This window comes from Hyla sarda, chromosome 7, assembly GCF_029499605.1.
Source record: "Hyla sarda isolate aHylSar1 chromosome 7, aHylSar1.hap1, whole genome shotgun sequence".
NCBI lineage: Eukaryota > Metazoa > Chordata > Amphibia > Anura > Hylidae > Hyla > Hyla sarda.
The window spans coordinates 30,481,648-30,496,418 of NC_079195.1; the positions used below are offsets into that span (position 1 = coordinate 30,481,648).

At 42.2% G+C, this 14,771-nt stretch overlaps 1 protein-coding gene across 5 annotated transcripts in view; it reads left to right on the forward strand.

Moving 5' to 3' along the window:
* Positions 1-14,771, forward strand: part of PIANP (PILR alpha associated neural protein) — a 53,409-nt gene that overhangs the window by 21,831 nt on the left and 16,807 nt on the right. For all 5 annotated transcript variants that reach the window (XM_056533058.1, XM_056533060.1, XM_056533059.1 and 2 more), the window contains exons 3-4: positions 9,256-9,812; positions 9,893-9,974. In XM_056533058.1, the coding sequence (XP_056389033.1) occupies positions 9,256-9,812; positions 9,893-9,974 (639 nt within the window). The remainder of the gene's footprint in view (positions 1-9,255; positions 9,813-9,892; positions 9,975-14,771) is intronic.

Here is a 14,771-nt window from a genome sequence, read left to right on the forward strand (position 1 = left end):
TATCTTTTATTGCGATTGGTCTACTTTGTTAGACTGACCACCTCAAGGGATCTGGCGCTTGGTATAAGTTCCGTTTTTGTTTCTTCTGCTGCCTATACCATTACCGGACCAGACGCTGCCTGGGATCGGGGGAATCAAGCGGCAGGATCCCATTCTATGATACATGCGATATCAGATGTTGTGCTCTGAGCGCAACACCACAGGGTGAGTGTTATTACCAGCATCTCCCTACCTGTGCCTAACGTATTTCACCAGGGGCGCTATTGTGTTCCTTTTTTTCTCTTTTTACCATTCAAGTCAATGGGATTTTTTTACAATCCATTTACATCCATTTGTACCCGTCTGCGCTCATTTCCGTTTTTTTTTTTTCTGGCAGAAAAAACGGCACATGCAGAATTTTTTCTTACGTCCAAAAAACTGAAGAAAAAACGGATACAGTAAATTTAACATTAAAGTCTATGGAAAACGGATGAGCCTTTAAAGGGTTACTCCGCTCCCCAGCGTCCAGGAACTCAATGTTCACATTGAGTTCCTGAACGCTGTGTGCGGGCTTCCGTGTTCACGCCCGCCCCCTTGTGACGTCACGCCCCGTCATGTGACATCACGTCCCGCCCCCTCAATGAAAGTCTATCGGAAGGGGAGACGCGACGGCCATCACGCCCCCTCCCATAGACTTGCATTGAGGGGGCGGGGCGGGACGTCACATGACAAAGTGCGACGTCACAAGGGGGCGGGCGTGAACACGGAAGCCCGCACACAGCGTTCAGGAACTCAATGTGAACATTGAGTTCCTGAACGCTGGGGAGCGGAGTAACCCTTTAATGTCATCCAGCCTTTAATTTGCATCCGTTTTTTTTCAATCCGTTTTTACTTATGAGCATGCTCAGAACCAAAAAAAAAAATTTTTTTTTGTTTAATAACTAAACAATAACAATATCCGTTTGCGTCCGTTATTGTATTTTTTTTTTTTCCGTTTTTATTTTTGACGGGAGAAGTACAGGACGGGTCTAGACGGCCTTAGTCATTGTTTTTCTACCAAGGTGCCTCCAGCAGTTGCAAAACTACAACTCCCAGCATGCCCAGACAGCCTTTGGCTGTCTGGGCATGCTGGGAGTTGTAGTTTTGCAACAGCTGGAGGCACCCTGGTTAGGAAACACTGTACTAAATAGATGCATCAACCTGAACTACCCAGCATATCTGTGAGTGCTGTAAGGGTATTTTCACACTGCGGAATCTCTGCTTGCGGAATTCCGTCAGGCGGCCGCCGCCGAAGATACTTCGGTGGTAGGCCCGCGGGGTACTGCGCAGTCGCCATTGACGGTTAGGCAGTACTCGCGCGTGAAAATGTTCTTTTTTTGTACTGAACAATTTCAGCGGCGGAAATGTCCGCCGCTGAAATTCCGCAGTGTGAACAGGCCTCGCGGAAGACCCATTCACACTGATGACAACGCCCACAGCGCGGAATTCTACTTGTGGAATTCTGCGGGAATTCTACGGTGTGAACATACCCTTAGAATGCTCACATAGCAGGAATTAGAGATGAGCGAACTTACAGTAAATTCGATTCGTCACGAACTTCTCGGCTCGGCAGTTGAGGACTTTCCTGCATAAATTAGTTCAGCTTTCCGGTGCTCCGGTGGGCTGGAAAAGGTGGATACAGTCCTGGGAGACTCTTTCCTAGGACTGTATCCACCTTTTCCAGCCCACGGGAGCACCTGAAGGCTGAACTAATTTACGCAGGAAAAGTCATCAACTGCCGAGCCGAGAAGTTCGTGACGAATCGAATTTACTGTAAGTTCGCTCATCTCTCGCAGGAATGTTCAGACTATACAGAATGCTACTGTATTACAAGGGAAGAGACGTGAATGAGAAGGGAAGTTAGTGAAAGTGAAACGCTGCTGCGTGCGTACAGCTTGGAGACTTTATTTTTTTTATTTTTTTTACAATTTCTTGCTATTTTAGAAAATTCTGTGGTTCCTGAATTTACAATATTTTCCATATACAGTTGTCTTTTCTGGACCATTGTAACTTGAACCCAGACTCACCATACAATGCTACAGTCAGTCCAGATCTGCAAAACGTGTCTGTGGCTGGAAGAACCGACCATTTTATCGTATTATTAAAGGGGTACTCCGGTGGAAAAGTTTAAATTTTTTTTTTTTTAAATCAACTGGTGCCAGAAAGTTAAAAAGATTTGTAAATTATTTCTATTAAAAAAATCTTAATCCTTCTAGTACTTATTAGCTGCTGAATACTACAGAGGAAATCCTTTTCTTTTTTGGAACACAGAGCTCTCTGCTGACATCACGACCACAGTGCTCTCTGCTGACATCTCCGTCCATTTTAAGAACTGTCCAGAGCAGCATATGTTTGCTCTGTGTTCCAAAAATATATATAATTTCCTCTGTAGTATTCAGCAGCTAATAAGTACTAGAAGGTTTAAGATTTCTTAATAGAATGAATTTATAAATCTGTTAAACTTTCTGGCAAGAGTTGATTTAGGGTGCGTTCCCACAGGGCGTATACGCAGCGTATTTGACGCTGCGCAAAATGTTTACGGCAGCAGTGGGAAATACGCTGCGTATCCCTTGCTCACTATACACACAGGGCTTTCCGGCGGCAGCCCTATGTGTGTAGTGAGTTTTGGAGGCGGAGCCGCGTGTCACAGATACGCCGGCACACGGCCCCGCCTCCAAAACTCACTACACACATAGGGCTGCCGCCGGAAAGCCCTGTGTGTATAGTGAGCAAGGGATACGCAGCGTATTTCCCGCTGCTGCCATACATTTTGCGCAGCGTCAAATACGCTGCGTATACGCCCTGTGGGAACGCACCCTTAAAAAAAATAATAAATTCCACCGGAGTACCCCTTTAAAGCGCCTGAACTGACTGGCTGTCTGGTAGCGCCTCCTACAGTACAGGGAGGTATTACATGTTCTGTACTCTTTACCTGTATTACTGAAGTGTATACACTGACTGGTGTCTGGTAGCGCCCCCTACAGTACAGGGAGGTATTACATGTTCTGTACTCTTTACCTGTATTACTGAAGTGTATACACTGACTGGTGTCTGGTAGCGCCCCCTACAGTACAGGAAGGTATTACATGTTCTGTACTCTTTACCTGTATTACTGAAGTGCATGCACTGACTGGTGTCTGGTAGCGCCCCGTACAGTACAGGGAGGTATTACATGTTCTGTACTCTTTACCTGGGCCAGTGCTTCTTTTTACACCAGGTAAGGGCGGCTCCATGTTACTTTTTTAGGACACTGTGGCCCTGATTTACTAATAGTGTCGGGTTATTTTCAGAGTGTTTTTTTTTTCTCCAACAATTTTTTCCTCACACGTATTTATCAATGTTTTGCACATGTCGGGAACGTTATGTCGCATGATATTAAATTCTGGCGCAAGGGGGAAAAAAAAGTGCCGCACAGGAAAAATAAAGCATAAAGCAAATAAATAAAGCAAAGTAACTCTGCAGCAGGACGTAACTTTACATTCATGGTCGTTAATGGGTTAACAAACAAAAAAAGTGTTAAAAAAAAAGGAAATGAAAGCCAAGATTTAAATTTTTTTTTTTAATTTTTTTTTTTTAAAGAGAAATTCCAAAAAAATTAATAAAAAATGTAATATAAAAAGCTACTAAGGGGACAAAATAACAAGATTTAAAAAAAAAACAAAAACACACTATTTAACAGATTCCCCGCACCTCAAGGCAGTCGGGTTTTCAAGTTTAGTAATTCACTATTTTTCTGTTGGCTTTTTAAATACAACTCTCGGGTTTTCAGGAAAATGTCAGGAACACGCCCCTAATTATGCAAACCACGCCCCTCTAGTCAGGTTAAAAAAATACGCAGAGTAATTAGAAAACCGTCGGGCTTTTACCAGTAAAATGTGTCGCACAAAGTGTCGCATAACCCGATAAAAAGAGATGGGATCATGTTAGTAAGTAAGTTAGTAAGACCCTGAAGAAGCTCCTGTCCTCTACATAGACAGTGATTTACAGCTCCAGCAGATCTTTCTTACTTTTATATGTAAGGATTTGCTTTATCTCTATTAGTTATCTACCGTATTTTTCGCCGCATAAGACGCACTTTTTCTTCCCCAAAACTGGGGGGGGGGGAAAGTTGGTGCGTCTTATACAGCGAATACCTGCGGACGATCGCGGTGATGCCCTGTATTAACCCTTCAGACGCGGCAATCAAAGCTGACCGCCGCGTCTGAAGCAAAAATAACACTAACCCGGCTGTTCAATCGGGCTGTTCGGGACCACCGCGGTGAAATTGCGGCGTCCCGAACAGCTTACAGGACACCGGGAGGGAACTTACCTGCCTCCACGGTGTCTGCTCCGTGCCAGGATCCCCTGCATTGGCGGTGCTCTCCTTCGACGTCATCATGTCGTCACGCACGCCGTCTCGTCATGCAATAGGAGCGGCGTGCGTAGCGACGTTTAATTCTGACAGTGCCTATTTTAATAATCCTAAAAATCTTGCAGTTTTGAGTCTTGCCACTAGGCCTTTAAAGCTAAGCTGAGAATTTGTGTTCTGTCTGTGAGGATAACGTGATTGTGAGTACAGCAAAAGTGACACCGGTAAATAGAGAAGACAATGGGTGCTCAGCCTCCCCCTCCCTATAGAATGACCTCTGCACAGGTCACAGGGCATGCTCACAAACTTCCCCCATACAAAGAATAAGGAGAATATTGTGAGTTCATTGTGTCTTTATTAAAAATAAAACAGTCCAGGCACGATGGCTGCCTCCATAACAATGTACAGTGACCCCTCGACCTACGATGGCCCAGACTTACGATAATTTCAACATGCGATGGCCTCTCAGAGGCCATCGCATGTTGAAGGCAGCATCAACATACGATGCTTTTGTATGTCGAGGCCATCGCATAAACGGCTATCCAGCAGCGCTGCCACCGGATAGCCGTTTACGGTGCCCCGTGTGGTCCGCTGACAATCACTTTTTGTCCTCGGGGCTCCGGCGCGTCCTCTTCGTGATCCCCTGCATCGTTGGCGCTCTCCATCGTCGTCATCACGTCGCTGCGCACCTCGTCCCGTCATCCAATAGAAGCGGCGTGCGTAGCGACGTGATGGCGGTGACGGAGAGCGCGGATGTCGGGGAAGCAGAGGCCTTGCCGGAGTGTCGGGGACACCACAGGGACGCGGCGACAGCGATGGACGGCGACATCCCGGGCATCGGTGACGAGCGGTGACGGTCCGGAGCGGCGGGGACAGGTGAGTACAACTTCCTCTAACAGTGGTCTACAACCGGCCGGGCCTCCAGATGTTGCAAAACTACAACACCCAGCATGCCCGGACAGCCAACGGCTGTCCGGGCATGCTGGGTGTTGTAGTTTTGCAACATCTGGAGGTCCGCAGGTTGTGTAGACCACTGTCCTATACTTTACATTACACGGATCCCTCAACATGCGATGGTTTCAACCAACGATGGTCCATTTGGAACGGATTACCATCGTATGTTGAGGGACCACTGTACAAAAAAATAAAATGTGAAATATTTACAATCAGAAACATAAAAACAAATAAGAAAAAAAAAAAAAAAAGAACATGTTTCGGAATCTGCCTTTTATGAATAAAAAAAAATGAATCTAGGCAACACATTCACGTTAACCTTTAAAGACGAGTGAATTGGGAGAGAGCGTGTGTGTGGGAAGGAATGCGGGAATAAGGAATGTTCACTTTATGTTCTCGAATCCCCAGAATATGTGTCAGCAATGCTAGAATGCTCTTAATACCGGAGAAACATAATTCTACTGACATCATAATAGGCTGCGCAAAATAAATACCTAAAGTTGTTACGAACTAAGTAATAATAGAGGGATCTTAAAGGGTACCTCTCATCAAATAAACGTTTGATATATTTTAGATTAATGAATGTTGAATAACTTTCCAATAGCATGTTAATGAAAAATAGGCTTCTTTCTATTGTATTTTTCCCGATCAGTCCTGTCAGCAAGCATTTCTGACTCATGCTGGAGTCCTAAACACTCAGAGCTGCCAGCCTGCTTTGTTCACAGCCAAACAGGCTGTGAACAAAGCAGGCTGGCAGCTCTGAGTGTTCTCCTTTGTGAACAAAGCAGACTGGCAGCTCGTAGTGTTTAGGACTCCAGCATGAGTCTGAAATGCTTGCTGCCAGGAGTGGTAGGGAGACCCCTAGTGGTCATTTCTTCAAAGTGGAAAATGAAATAGAAAGAAGCATATTTTTTAATAACATGCAATTGTGAAGCAATTCTGCATACATTAATCTATAATATATCAAAAGTTTTTTTGATGAGAGGTACCCTTTAAGATAAGAGCTGGGTGGGGGGTGGAGAATTAGTATTGGATACCAGGCCACCACCGCCATTACTATATCTATATATATATTGTTACATAATGCAACCATTTTAGCATCATATGCATCTGAAGCTTTGCAGACAGTCTTGATAACAAATTTGTCTCCATGGCAACAGACAACAAACAAACCCTATGTAGTCAGATCCTGACTCCTCGGCTTGATAACCTACATGCAGGGTTTGTTTTTTCATGGGCTGGTTTTACAAATCTGGTGTACAGCTTTTAGGCAGGCATATGCGTCTCCATGGTAACAGACAACAAAATAAACCCAACGTAGTCTGATCCTGCGGACATGTCTCTTCAACTTGATACCCAATATACAGGGTTTGTTTTCATAGGCTGGTCTGGTTTTACAAATCTTGTGTACAGACCTTACGCAGGTATATGCGTCTCCATGGTAACAGACAACAAATAATCCCTATGTAGTCAGATCCTGCAGCCATGTCTCTTCAACTTGATAACCTACATACAGGGTTTGTTTTCATAGAATGGTTTATTTTAAGCTGGTCTGGTTTTACAAATCTGGTGTACAGCTCTTATGCAGACATTTGTGTCTCCATGGTAACAGACAACAAACAAACCCTACATAGTCTGTTCCTGCAGCCATGTCTCCTTAAAGGGGTACTCCGGTGGAAAACTTAAATTTTTTTTATTTTTTTTAAATCAACTGGTGCCAGATCTATTAAAAAATATTTTATCCTTCCAGTACTTTTTAGCAGCTGTATGCTACAGAGGAAATTCTTTTCTTTTTGAATTTCTTTTTTGTCTTGACCACAGTGCTCTCTGCTGACACCTGATGCCCACCTGCTCTGTTGATACCTGATGCCCATCAGGAACTGTCCAGAGCAGCAGAAAATCCTCATAGCAAACCTATGCTACTCTGGACAGTTCCTGACAGGGACAGATGTGTCAGCAGAGAGTACTGTGGACAAGACAAAAAAGAAATTAAAAAAGAAAATAATTTCCTCTGTAGCATACAGCTGCTAATAAGTACTGGGAGGATAAAGATTTTTTAATAGAAGTAATTTACAAATCTGTTTAAATTTCTGCCACCAGTTCATTTAAAAAATAAATAAATCGCGGCGTCCCGAACAGCTGATCGGACACCGGGAGGGCTCTTACCTGCCTCCTCGGTGTCCGATCGACGAATGACTGCTCCGTGCCTGAGATCCAGGCAGGAGCAGTCAAGCGCCGATAACACTGATCACAGGCTTGTTAATACACGCCTGTGATCAGGATGAGAGATCAGTGTGTGCAGTGTTATAGGTCCCTATGGGAGAGATCAGTGTGTGCAGTGTTATAGGTCCCTATGGGACCTATAACACTGCAAAAAATAAGTTAAAAAAAAGTGTTAATAAAGGTCATTTAACCCCTTCCCTAATAAAAGTTTGAATCACCCCCCTTTTCCCATAAAAAAATAAAACAGTGTAAAAAAAAAAAAAAAAAACATATGTGGTATCGCCGCGTGCGTAAATGTCCGAACTATAAAAATATATCATTAATTAAGCCGTACGGTCAATGGCGTACGCGCAAAAAAATTCCAAAGTCCAAAAAAGCGTATTTTGGTAACTTTTTATAACATTAAAAAATGAATAAAAAGTGATCAAAATGTCAGATCAAAACAAAAATCATACCAATAAAAACTTCAGATCACGGCGCAAAAAATGAGTCCTCATAACACCCCATACGTGGAAAAATAAAAAAGTTATAGGGGTCAGAAGATGACATTTTTAAACGTATAAATTTTCCTGCATGTAGTTATGATTTTTTTCATAAGTGCAACAAAATCAAACCTATATAAGTAGGGTATCATTTTAACCGTATGGACCTACAGAATAATGATAAGGTGTAATTTTTATCGAAATATGCACTGCGTAGAAACGGAAGCCCCCAAAAGTTACAAAATGGCGGGTTTTTTTCGATTTTGTCGCACAATGATTTTTTTTTCCGTTTCGCCGTGCATTTTTCGGTAAAATGACTAATGTCACTGCAAAGTAGAATTGGCGACGCAAAAAATAAGCCATAATATGGATTTTTAGGTGGAAAATTGAAAGGGTTATGATTTTTAAAAGGTAAGGAGGAAAAAACGAAAGTGCAAAAACGGAAAAACCCTGAGTCGTTAAGGGGTTAAACTTGGTAACCTACAGGGTTTATTTTAGGCTGGTCTGGTTTTCCAAATCTGGTGTACAGCTCTAAGGCAGGCATTTGTGTCTCCATGGTAACAGACAACAAATAAACCCTATGTAGTCTGATCCTGCAGACATGTCTCTTCAACTTGATATCCTATATACAAGGTTTATTTTCATAGGCTGCTCTGGCTTTACAAATCTTGTGTCCAGCTCTTAGACAGGCATATGCGTCTCTATGGTAACAGACAACAAATAATCCCTACGTAGTCTGATCCTGCAGCCATGTCTCCTTAACTTGATAACCTACATACAGGGCTTATTTTCATAGGCTGGTCTGGTTTTACACAGTCTCTTAAATAGTGTTTTGCTCTGATAAGAATCGCGCACAAGCCAAAGGCTGTCCGGGCATGCTGAGAGTTGTAGTTTTGCAACAGCTGGAGGCTCACTGGTTGGGAAGCACTACCTTAGAACGCAGAACTACAAAACACATTGTTCTCCTCCAAGAGAACCTGACATGTTAATGTATTATTGATTTCAATAAATACTGTGTAATACTTTACTTCTCCTCTGGAGGCACTGCAGGGAAATGTAATACTTCCATTAGAGTTGATACCTTGTGGTCCAAGGTCTGAGACTTTCTATGATCAACTCATAAGGGGGCTGTAAATGGTGGACCATCCCTTTTATTGGGTAGAATAGATTGAAAGAACCAGGGAATGGTAGTGTGTAAGTCAGTCTACTAACCTTCTCCCTCTCTCCCAGGTCTGGCCGTCCATCCACCTTCTTCGTTTATTATTCTATACTCCTATCCAGCACGTGTTCCTCACTTCCCGGTCTCCTGCACCCAACAAGGTCTCCCTATCACAGTACAATAAGACCTTCATCCATCCCGGCCGTCCTCAAGCATCTACACTTCTCTGCTCCACAACCCTCAGGTTCTACTCATCACCACAACCTTCATGCTTCCCCAATGATCGGAACACAAGACTTTCCACCAAAAACCACATACTTGGGCCACCGAAACCCCAAACACCTTTATCAGCGCTTGGTGCCCACACGAGGCAAGCGTCAGTCCCCGGCATCTAGCTTGCTCTTTCCCGCAGCCATTGAAGGAGCCATTCCCCCATCTCAATACCCATGGGCCATCTTGTGGGACCCTACAGTCTCCGACGAAGAAATGGCTCTAAGTTCTTCCACTCCTCGTCCTTTTTACCACCCGGAGTGGGGCCTCATGGAAAACAATGAACCTGCGCGGGGACTTGATTTGCGAGGGGTCCCAACGACACTGAGACCCCATGGGTTTCCTCCAAAAGATGAAGGTGGGTGAGGGGTCAACTGGGAAAGGGGTTTGAAAACAGGATGTTCTCTGTACCTACTTTATTTCTGTCTTCCCATACAGGTACAGACCCCCAGCTGTATGTCACTATCGTAATCTCAGTGGTCATTGTGTTCGTGGCTACTGGGATAATCATCAAATTCTGGTACGTGGCAAAGTAGCAGAATCGTTGCACCCAAGTTATACCAGCATGGTCCATATCACTATATACAGGAGATAAATAACTTATACCAGCTGTACATATATAGTTATATACAGTATATACCTGGGTTATACCAGCATGGTCCATATCACTATATACAGGAGATAAATAACTTATACCAGCTGTACATATATAGTTATATACAGTATATACCCGGGTTATACCAGCATGGTCCATATCACTATATACAGGAGATAAATAACTTATACCAGCTGTACATATATAGTTATATACAGTATATACCCGGGTTATACCAGCATGGTCCATATCACTATATACAGGAGATAAATAACTTATACCAGCTGTACATATATATTATATACAGTATATACCCAGGTTATACCAGCATGGTCCATATCACTATATACAGGAGATATATAACTTATACCAGCTGTGCATATATAATTATATACAGTATATACCCAGGTTATACCAGCATGGTCCATATCACTATATACAGGAGATAAATAACTTATACCAGCTGTACATATATAGTTATATACAGTATATACCCGGGTTATACCAGCATGGTCCATATCACTATATACAGGAGATAAATAACTTATACCAGCTGTACATATATATTATATACAGTATATACCCAGGTTATACCAGCATGGTCCATATCACTATATACAGGAGATATATAACTTATACCAGCTGTGCATATATAATTATATACAGTATATACCCAGGTTATACCAGCATGGTCCATATCACTATATACAGGAGATATATAACTTATACCAGCTGTACATATATAATTATATACAGTATATACCCAGGTTATACCAGCATGGTCCATATCACTATATACAGGAGATATATAACTTATACCAGCTGTACATATATATTATATACAGCATATACCCAGGTTATACCAGCATGGTCCATATCACTATATACAGGAGATATATAACTTATACCAGCTGTACATATATATTATATACAGCATATACCAGGTTATACCAGCATGGTCCATATCACTATATACAGGAGATATATAACTTATACCAGCTGTACATATATAATTATATACAGCATATACCCAGGTTATACCAGCATGGTCCATACCACTATATACAGGAGATATATAACTTATACCAGCTGTACATATATAATTATATACAGTATATACCCAGGTTATACCAGCATGGTCCATATCACTATATACAGGAGATATATAACTTATACCAGCTGTACATATATATATAATTATATACAGTATATACCCAGGTTATACCAGCATGGTCCATATCACTATATACAGGAGATATATAACTTATACCAGCTGTACATATATAATTATATACAGCATATACCCAGGTTATACCAGCATGGTCCATATCACTATATACAGGAGATATATAACTTATACCAGCTGTACATATATAATTATATACAGTATATACCCAGGTTATACCAGCATGGTCCATATCACTATATACAGGAGATAAATGCTTATATTGCAGCTTTCAATGCATAATCATACTGGAACACATAAATACGTGGGCAGTGAGATGAAAGACCTTGAAATGGCTGGTCAGGGATAATAAGAGTGTGATATATAAATATTTTATCACAGAATATAATTTACGGTAACATGTATAAATCTATATTTGCCGGCGTGTCTATGTTGTGGCATAATAAGAGACGTATAAAGACGCACGCAGTTACTTTAAATAAATGACTGGAAGCCATTATGAACCTATAATTGTGGCAGAGCTGAGTGCCCCCCTGCTGTGCCCTTCTGCGTGACTTCCTCTTCACAGCAGAGCAGAGGAACTCTGCTTCCCCCACAGAACAAATTACATTACAAATATATTCAGCTCGGATGTCACCTTGAATTTTCTGCATGGGTTTGTACATCATGAAAATACTTTATGGCACGATGATACTTAAAATTACAACTTCACTATATAGCCATAACCTCATACATTAGAGGAGTGTTTGCCAACCTGTGGCACTCTAGCTGTTGCAAAACTAGAACTCCCATCATGCCCTGACAGCCTTTGGTTGGGGAACACTGCATTAGAGGAGCTCAGCAGCTCCTGGCTCCACCCTCTCTCTTGAGAGGAAGTTGTGTAGTTCTCATATTGTCAGTGTGGTGTTGTCTCAGCAGCTTCCCGGCTCCTCCCTCTCTCCTGACAAGAAGTTGTGTAGTCCTCTCATTGTCAGTGTGGTGTTATCTCAGCAGTTCCCAGGCAGTTCTCATGACCGGGGGTGGACAGGGAGAGTGAGCCCTAAGCTGTCCCTAATAACACTCTCCCTGCCTACTTGCCTATCCACCCTAAACGGCAGATCGACAACCATGGTGCCGATCCCTTCCTACACTAAAGTGCAAAGGGCGTAAAAACAAATAATACTGTACATAGATAGTCACAAAACCAAACAACCAGACAGGATATAAATACAATATACAAACAGGGCAGGATATTGTGTACTAATTTACAGTTCAGAAACCGGAATCAAGATTAACCCCTTCATGACCCAGGGTTTTTCCATTTTTGCACTTTAGTTTTTTCCTCCTTACCTTTAAAAAACCATAACTCTTTCAATTTTGCACCTAAAAATCCATATGATTGCTTATTTTTTGCGCCACCAATTCTACTTTGTAATGACATCAGTCATTTTACCCAAAAATCTACAGCGAAACAGAAAAAAAAATCATTGTGAGACAAAATTGAATAAAAAACACCATTTTGTAACTTTTGGGGGCTTCCGTTTCTATGCAGTACATTTTCGGTAAAATATACACCTTATCTTTATTCTGTAGGTCCATACGGTTAAAATGATCCCCTACTTATATAGGTTTGATTTTGTCGGACTTCTGGAAAAAAAATCATAACTACATGTAGGAAAATGTATACGTTAAAAATTCTCATCTTCTGACCCTTATAACTTTTTTTATTTTTCCGCATATGGGCCGGTATGAGGGCTCATTTTTTGCGTCGTGATCTGAAGTTTTTAGCGGTACCATTTTTGTAATGATTAGACTTTTTGATCGCTTTTTATTCATTTTTTCATGATATAAAAAGTGACCAAAAATACGCTATTTTGGACTTTGGAATTATTTTGCGCGTACGCCATTGACCGTGCGGTTTAATTAACTATATATTTTTATAAATCGGACATTTCTGCATGCGGTGATACCACATATGTTTATTTTAATTTACACAGTTTTTTTTTTTTTTAAATGGGAAAAGGGGGGTGATTCAAACTTTTATTAGGGAAGGGGTTAAATGATCTTTATTCACTTTTTTTTTGCAGTGTTATAGCTCCCATAGGGACCTATAACACTGCACACACTGATCATTGTTATCCCATAGGGACCTATAACACCGCGCACACTGATCATTGTTATCCCATAGGGACCTATAACACTGCACACACTGATCTCTTACATTGATCACTGGTTTCTAATAGGAAACCAGTGATCGATGATTTTGCCGCTTGACTGCTCATGCCTGGATCTCAGGCACTGAGCAGTCATTCAGCGATCGGACAGCGAGGAGGCAGGTAGGGATCCTCCGGCTGTCCTGTAAGCTGTTCGGGATGCCGTGATTTCGCCGCGACGATCCCGAACAGCTCCCTGAGCTAACCAGCATTAGTTTACTTTCACTTTAGACGCGGCGTTCAACTTTGAACGCCGCATCTAAAGGGTTAATAGCGCGCGGCACCGTCATCACTGCCGCGCGCTATTAGCCACGGGTCCCGGCCGTTGCTAGGTGCCGGGCCCGACCCGCTATAACGCAGGGCCACAGCGTTATAGAATGGGAGCCGACCCATGACGTACATGTATGTCATGGGTCGGGAAGGGGTTAATGGCAGATATAAATAAATGAACAAGACTAGGTATGGAATGAGTATACAGCACAAACCAGGAAATGCAGGGGATGAACAGATAAACTGAATGAAAAACACTAAACAGATCAGGAAACATAGAACACTGTTCACACTGGACACTGAACAAACTAGACTAAGAACAGGATGAGTCTGAACAGACTCCACAAAAGCCAAACTCCTAAACATGGAGAAATACAGACCAGGATACCAAACAGGAATAAATACAAAACCAAACTCCAAACATGGAGGAATACAGATCAGGATACCAAACTGAAAGAACAGGCACAGGCAAGACTCACAGTGTGAACACAGACGTAGATCACAAGGTTAAAGCAGAAGGGACATACATAATCCTAAAAACCGACAGATGTACTTCAGACTAAAATCTATAATAAAAGAGGCATATTAACCATGGCTAAAACACAGATATATCACAAGATAAATACAAGGTGCAAGATAAACCAGACATGGTCAGAATAGCACTAATCACCAGCAGCCAGTAACACCTGAAGAAGCCTTTTATACCTCCCAGGGCTGGGGGGTTTACACTTCCTAACCCAAGGAAGAATAACAAAGAAAACAGTACATCACAAACCTAGAGTCTGAATAGACACCAAAACTGAAAAATACAAAAACACATAAACGGACATTACACTCTCTCTCTCCCGACAAGAAGTTGTATGGTCCTTTCATTGTCAGTGTGGTGTTGTCTCAGCAGTTCCCCGGCCCCTCCCTCTCTCCTGACAAGAAGTTGTATAATCCTCTCAATGTCAGTGTGGTGTTGTCTCAGCAGCTCCTGGCTCCTCCTTCTCGGCTGACAAGAAGTTGTGTAGTCCTCTTATTGTCAGTGTGGTGTTGTCTCAGCAGTTACTGGCTCCTCCCTCTGCCTTGACA